This window comes from Portunus trituberculatus, chromosome 18 (assembly GCF_017591435.1).
Source record: "Portunus trituberculatus isolate SZX2019 chromosome 18, ASM1759143v1, whole genome shotgun sequence".
Classification (NCBI taxonomy): domain Eukaryota; kingdom Metazoa; phylum Arthropoda; class Malacostraca; order Decapoda; family Portunidae; genus Portunus; species Portunus trituberculatus.
Window position 1 is genome coordinate 1947292 of NC_059272.1, and position 7500 is coordinate 1954791.

General features: G+C 38.4%; 1 protein-coding gene across 3 annotated transcripts in view; it reads left to right on the forward strand.

Moving 5' to 3' along the window:
• Nucleotides 1–7500, forward strand: part of LOC123505748 (sodium-dependent neutral amino acid transporter B(0)AT3-like) — a 56546-nt gene that overhangs the window by 48099 nt on the left and 947 nt on the right. For all 3 annotated transcript variants that reach the window (XM_045257400.1, XM_045257401.1, XM_045257402.1), the window contains exons 12-13: nucleotides 227–345; nucleotides 7163–7310. In XM_045257400.1, the coding sequence (XP_045113335.1) occupies nucleotides 227–345; nucleotides 7163–7310 (267 nt within the window). The remainder of the gene's footprint in view (nucleotides 1–226; nucleotides 346–7162; nucleotides 7311–7500) is intronic.

Consider the following 7500-nt stretch of genomic DNA (forward strand, 5'->3'; position numbering starts at 1 on the left):
GAAATGTGTTTGTGAGTCATTTATGTTCACGAGTCACTTACTTCTGCCTAATGAGTCCTTGAAGAGTGAGTGAGTGAGTGAGTGAGTGAGCGAATGTCTGACTAAATTACCAACTGGCTGAATGAATTAATGAGAGAGAGAGAGAGAGAGAGAGAGAGAGAGAGAGAGAGAGAGAGAGAGAACAGAGACACGGACAGACACCACTAAGCCCACGCCACTGTTGCAGGCTTGGGACACAGAGAGCGGGGTGAGCATCAACAAACAGTGGCCGTGGTGGGCGTGGGTGATGGCCGGGCTCCTTGTCTTCCTGCCCCTCATGTGGATGGCCATCGTGCCCTTCGCTAAGTAAGTCAGAAAAACACCTTGCTCTCTCACCACGCCCATTTTTCAAGTCTCCATACACGACTAGAAGGATTTTCAAGACAGTTTCTCCTTATGATCAACTAGAAATCTTGTTAATCCATCACTAGAGCCATAAAAATACCCTTAAAAACATGAGTATCTTCAACTAGAGTCCTCAGAAATAGTCGTGGTGAGAGAGCAAAGAGTTTCTGAATGTGGGTCTTGTGGTCAGGTCAGGTGGAGGTTGGTAAGCTTGGCCTTTTGTCTCCGGGCTTCCCTCATGTTGTTTCTCTTTTATTCTCCTCTGTTCATCATGTTCTTTCCGCTGACTTTTTCTCTTCTTCATTTCATCCAGTGTTTCTTTCCTCCTGTGTTCTTAGGTTGTCGAAGAGTGACTGTAATATTCTCTGTTGAAATGTCAGTAGTTTCTTAGGATGCTGGAATAAGATAGACGACTTTTGATTTCTTTTCCAATTCTTGCTCAGATTCTAACCCGTTCAGTACCATGACGCGTTTTCATATTTATTCTGCTTACTCTTTGGTGATTTTATACAGCTTCAGATTCTTATGTGGGGGATTAAAATAGTGAAGACTCAGGCCATTAATCTTCTGACCTCCATAGACCCTCCTAATGTAAATAAATTGTATAATCACTCACAAAACTCATGGTAAGAAATGTGTTCCAGTACTGAAGGGGTTAAAAGATGATAAGCCACGAATAAGATAATAAGATAATAATGTTCTGTCAATAGTGTTCTTTCCAGCGTCTTTCTCTCTTCTTCCACATTCCATCCACTGTTTCCTTCTTCTCTTGTGTCCTTACAATGTCAAAAAGTAATTGTAATATTCTCTGTTGAAAAGTCAGTAGTTTCGTATGTTAGTGTAGAATAGACAGTTTCGATTTGTTCCCAGTCTTATCCAGATTTTAAGAGGGTTCTGAGGGACTAATATTGATGCTAAGATAACAAGCAAAGATTAAGATAACAAGATATTGCTCTGTCCATCAAGATCCTCCGCTGACTTTCTCTCTCCTTCCACATTTCATTCACTATTTCTCCTCTTGTGTCCTTAGAGTGTCGAAAAGTAATCCTATCATCTTTTAAATATGATCTCAGTAAAATTGTTGTCTTTTTTCATATTTCGTCATATCCTGGGCACCACAACAAACAATGCTCTATGTCCTCCAGGTTCCTGTTACAAAAGATGCAATAAGTGTCCTCGTCTGTGTCTATCCTACACCTCGCATCCTTCAGCACTACAATCCTATCCTGCAGTCCTATCTTCTTTATCCTTCAATATGTTCCTCGTTTTCTTTTTGGTGTAGGAAAGGCGCCGACAAGGCCAAGAACAAGAACAATGGTAGTATGTCAAGATTAGCCAACCCTGCAGCTCTCCTCGTTTCCTGGCAATGTGTGAATGAAGAATGATAACCAAGACTAACCTAACCTAACGTTTGCCTTACCTAACACAGATTAAAGTTAGGTTATGCTAGGTTAGGTTATAGTTAAGATTAAGTTAGTTTTGGTTATATTTGCCTTCACACGTCAAGTCAGCTGAGTGATGAGCTGCGAAGGGGGAGCTGGGAAACGAGGAGAGCTGGAAGGGTTCACTTATCTTGACATGATCCGAAAAAATGTTTAAAAGGCCTAATTGAAGTTTTTAAGCCTATACAGACAAAACAGTCAGTTATAGGTTCGTATTGTCAATTCTGTACTTCATCTCCACTATTTCAAAAGGTTTTACTTAAATTCACACGAGTTTTATAAGATGGTTTTACGGTTCTAGAGGCAGAGTGACAAGATTTCTACATTATTAACTGGAGAAAGACTCTTGAAAACTCCGCTAGTCATCTCTGTGGCCTTGCAAAATACTCGTGGTGAGAGAGAAGAGTGATTTTCTCATTCTTCTAACATTCTTCTATCTTATCTCTCTTTCCATAATTTTTTTTTCCTCCTTCTTCTCATTCTATTATAGTCATTATATTATTCCTTTCTTATATTTGTGCCTCTTATCTTTTTATCTTATCCTATCTCTGTTATTGTTTTTTCTTCTGTTTCCTCCTATCCTTCTGTTTTCCTTCTTCTCTTTCTTCTTCAGCTTTTTTTTTTGTATTTTCTTTCATTTATTGCCTCTTATCTTTTTATCTTATCCCATCTCTGTTATCTTCTTTTCTTCTATCTCCTTCTATCCTTCTCTTTTCCTACTCTTTCCTTCTTCTCTTTCTTCTTCAGCTTTTTTTTCTATTTTTCTTCATTTGTCTTCTTCATTGACTTTATTTCCTGCCTCTCTCTCTCTCTCTCTCTCTCTCTCTCTCTCTCTCTCTCTCTCTCTCTCTCTCTCTCTCTCTCTTTCATGTTTAGCTTTTTTCTTCTATTTTTCTTCATTCCTCTTCGTGACTATTTTCTTTCTTATTTTTTTCTTTTTTTCTTATTTTTTTCTCATTTTCACGTTAAGGTTAAGTTAGTTTTCCTCTCTTTTCATTTTTCCTTTCTTTTCTTTCTTTCCTCTCTTCCTTCTTTCTTTTCCTCAGTCTCTTTTTTTATTTTCTTTTCCTCCTTTCTTTTTTTGTAGTTTATTAAATTTTTTTCATCTTTTTTTCCTTCTTCAGTTCATTTTCTTCTTTTCTTTGTCATTTTTCTTCTTTCTTTCTTTCCTTCCTTCCTACTTACCAATTTTCTCTCTTTCCTCCTCCTCCTCCTCCTCTTCCTCTTCTTCGTCTTTTTTTTTTTTCTTCTTCTTCTTCTTCTTTTTCGACTTCTTCCTCCTCTCCTTCTGCTTCTTCTTCTTCTTCTTCTTCTTCTTTTTTTTTTTCTTCTATTTCCTCTTCTTCTTCTTCTTCTTCTTCTTCTTCTTCTTCTTCTTCCTCCTCCTCCTCCTCCTCCTCCTCCTCCTCCTCCTCCTCCTTCCACTCCCATCTTCCTCAGCGTTCCTTTCTCCTCGTGTCCCATCTATTTCTTCTTCACGTTCTCATTTCCTGTCCTCCCGCCATTCACCTCCTCCTCCTCCTCCTCCTCCTCCTCTTCTGTCTATTCCTTTTTATCATATTTTTTTTATTTCTGCTTCGTTTCTCATTTTCCTAACTTTTTTAGTGTAAGTTTTCTTCTTCTTCTTCTTCTTCTTCTTCTTCTTCTTCGTTTTCTTCTTCTTTTTTCTTTCTTTCTTTCTGTTCTCGGTCTTCTTCTATTTCTTTTCCTATTTTCTTTTCTTGTTCTCGTTATTTATTTTTTGTTTCCTTCTTCCTCTTCTTGTTCTTGTTCTTGTTTTTTTCTCTTTTTCTTCTTCTTTTTCTTCTTGTTTTTTTCTTCCTCTCTTTTCTTTCTTTTCTTCTTTGTTTTTTCTTCTTCCTGTTCCTCTTCTTCTCCTCTTCTCTTTCTTGTTTTTTCTTCTTATTCTTCTTTCATTATTTTTTCCTTTCTTGCTATTTTTTTTCTACTCCTTCCTCGTCCATTTCTTCTTCTTCTTCTTCTTCTTCTTCTTCTTCTTCTTTTCTTCTTCATCTTCTTCTTCTTTCATTCCTTCTTTCACGCCTCTGCCTTTCTTTATCTTTCCTTCACTCACTCATTCATCCCTCCTCCTTCCTTCCTTTCTTCCTTCCTTCTCTCTTTCCCTTCTTCCTTCCTTCTTTCTTTCTTTCTTTTCCTTCCTTCCCTTTCGCATCTTCCTCTCCATCACCTCTTCCACCTTCCACTGTTCGTATTTTCCCTCTTTCTCTTCCTTCATTCCTTTCCTTCTTTCTTTCTTTCTTTCTTTCTTTCTTTCTTTCTTTCTTGTTCACTTCCTCTGTTCTATTCTCCTTTTTCTCTCTCCTTTTCTCTCATTTTTCTTTTTATTTATTTTCTTTTTCTTTTCATATTTCGTATTTTCCTCTTTTCTTTTCCTCCTTCCTTCATTCCTTCCTTTCTTTCTTTTCTACTATTATATTTTCCTATTCTCTCTCTCTCTCTCTCTCTCTCTCTCTCTCTCTCTCTCTCTCTCTTTCTCTCCTTTTTTCTTTTTTTTTTGTCTTTCCTTATTTTCATCATTTTCTCTTCCTTTCATCTACTTTCCTTCTTTTTCCTTCATTTCTTCTTTTTATCTTTTCTTTCTTTTATTTTTCATTCTTTTTTCCATTATTCTTTTTATCTTTTCTCTATGCTTTCCTTCTTTTTCCTCCTTTCTTTCTTTCTTTTCTCCTTTTCCTTCCTTCCTTCCTTCCTTCCTTTCTTTTCCTTCATTCATTTTACTTTCTCTTCCTTTTCTTTCCTTCCTTCCTTATTCCTATATTTATTCATGCCTCTCCTTTTCTTTAGCTTTCCTTCATCCTCTCATTCATCCCTCTTCCTTCCTTCCTTCCTTCCTTATTTCCTTCTCTTTTCTTCCTTCCTTCCTTTATTTTTTTCTTTTCCTCCTTCTTTCATTCTTTTCTCCTTCCTTCCTTCCTTCCTTCTCTATTTTTCTCCTTCGATTCTCCTTTTACACTCTCATAAATGTAAGTTGCCAGAAAGTTATGAGAGAGAGAGAGAGAGAGAGAGAGAGAGAGAGAGAGAGAGAGAGAGAGAGAGGTTTTATTGATTCCCTGATTTCCACGGCTGATGACTGAGCTAATCCAATCTCTCTCTCTCTCTCTCTCTCTCTCTCTCTCTCTCTCTCTCTCTCTCTCTCTCATGGTGTCACTTTGATCTAATCGTATGCTTCTTCTTCCTCCTCCTCCTCCTCCTCCTCCTCTCGTGTATTCCTCCATCTCCATCATTCCTCATGCATTTCTCTCCATCTTTCATTCCTTCATCTTGTTCTCTTTCTTTCTTTCTTTCTTCTTTCCTTCTTTCATTCTTGCATCTTATTTTTCTCTTCTTTTATTTCCTTCCGAGTCTCTCCACACATTTTCTTCAGTTTTAAGGCATTCCTACACTTCTCTTCCTCTTCTTCCTTTTTCTTCCTCCTCCTCCTCCTCCTCCTCCTCTTCTTCTTTTTCTTCTTCCTTCTCTTCTTTTCCTTACTTTCCTTGTTTTTCTTGGTTTTATATCTTCCTTTCTTCTTTTTCTCTTTTTCTCTACAAATTTTCATCTGTTTCTCCTCCTTCTCCTCCTCCTCCTCCTCCTCCTCTGTCTCCTCTTTTCTTACTTTCCTTGTTTTTCTTTCTACTCTTTATTCGTTCTCTCTTTTGACATCTTTCTTTTGATCTTCTTTTCTCATTTTTATTACAATTTTCTACCTATTTCTCCTCCTCCTTCTCTTCCTCTATCTCCTCTTTTCCTTACTTCCCTTTCTTTCTTTCCTTTTTTTTCTTTTCTTTATTCTTCTCTCTCTCTCTCTCTCTCTCTCTCTCTCTCTCTCTCTCTCTCTCTCTCTCTCTCTCTCTCTCTCTCTCTATGACATTTTTCTTTTCATCTTTTCTTATTTTTACTACAGTTCCTCCTCTTCCTCCTCCTCCTCCTCCTCCATCTCCTCTTTTCCTTTTCTTTTCCTTTCTCTTCTTTATTCGTTCTTTCTTTATATATTTCTTTTCATCTTCTTTCCTAATTTTTACTACAATTCCACCTATTTCTCCTCCTCCTCCTCTTCTATCTCCTCTTTTCATTACTTTCCTTTCTTTTCTTTCTTTCCTTTTCTTTCTCCCCTTTATTCATCATCTCTCTATATCTTTCTCTTCATCTTCTTTACTCATCTTTACTTCAATTCCACCTATTTCTCCTTCTCCTCTTCCTCCTCCTCCTCTTCCATCTTCTCTTTTTCTTAATTTTCTTGTTTTTTTTTCTTTTTCCCTTTTTCTCCCCTTTATTCATCCTCTCTCTATATCTTTCTCTTCATTTTCTTTATTCATCTTTACTTCAATTCCACCTATTTCTCCTTCTCCTCTTCCTCCTCCTCCTCTTCCATCTTCTCTTCTTCTTACTTTCCTTGATTTTCTTTTCCCCTTTTATGCATCTCTTTGTTTTATATCTTTTCATTTTCTCCTCTCCTTCACACGAAAATTTACACGTGTTACTGATGAGTGTGGAGTGAGCAGGCTGTCCTATCAAGCAAGCCATAGAGTAAGTCCTATCTTACTAAGTGAAAGGGATCAGATCTTAAGTCCTTCCTTCACCCCTCAGTACCATGACGCGTTACCATATTCATTCTGGTGACTATTTGGTGATTTTATACAGCTTCAGAAACTCATGTGGGGGATTTGAATAGTGAAGACTGTGGCCATTTATCTTCTGACCTCCATAAACCCTTCCTAATGTCAATAAAATGGTCTAATCGTACACAAAAATCAAGATAAAAATTCTGCTTACTATTCAGTGGTTTTATACAGCTTCAGAAACTCATCAGGGGGATTAAAATAGTGAAGACTGTGGCCATTAATCATCTGGCCTCCATAGACTCTTCCTAATGTCAATAAAATGGTCTAATCGTACACAAATCTGAAGGTAAAAGTGTCTCAGTACTGAAGGGGTTAAGAAAAACGTAAAATCCTTTCAAGAATATAAAGAAATACAGTCCTTTACTAATCTCTCTCTCTCTCTCTCTCTCTCTCTCTCTCTCTCTCTTTCTCCCAGTCATCCGTCTCCAGTGTTTTAATTAAGAAAAGTCAAGACGTGGTTGGAATGTTCATTGTTTCTGCTCTTCTGTTTATCAATTCCTTGTTTGTTTTCATCGTTTTTCTTCTTCTCTTCTTGTTATTTTTTCTTGTTCTTTATTTATTTGGTTCTCTCTCTCTCTCTCTCTCTCTCTCTCTCTCTCTCTCTCTCTCTCTCTCTCTCTCTCTCTCTCTCTCTCTCTCTCTCTCACTCTCTCTCTCTCTCTCTCTCTCTCTCTCTCTCTCTCTCTAACTACCCTTCCCTTCCCTCCCTTACAGTCTTCTGGGCTTCCAAATGCTGTCGGAGGAGGCGCCAGCTTGGTTCCCCGAGAAGGAGCTACGCAGTGCTCAGGACATCACCCCGCAGCGCTTCACGGCCCTCGAGCGAGCACTTCTCTGCCTCTCAGTGTCCACGGAGTCGCTCAGGGTGGGTATTGGTGCGTGGTGGTGGGTGGGTGTTGGAGGGTGTTGGTTTGTGGGTGGGTGTGTTTGAAGGTGTTGTTGAAAGTGGTATGGTAAGGGAAGGCGGAGTGGTGGTGGTGGTGGTGGTGGTGGTGGTGGTGGTGGTGGTGGTGGTGGTGGTGGTGGTGGTGGTGGTAGTAGTAGTAGTAGTAGTA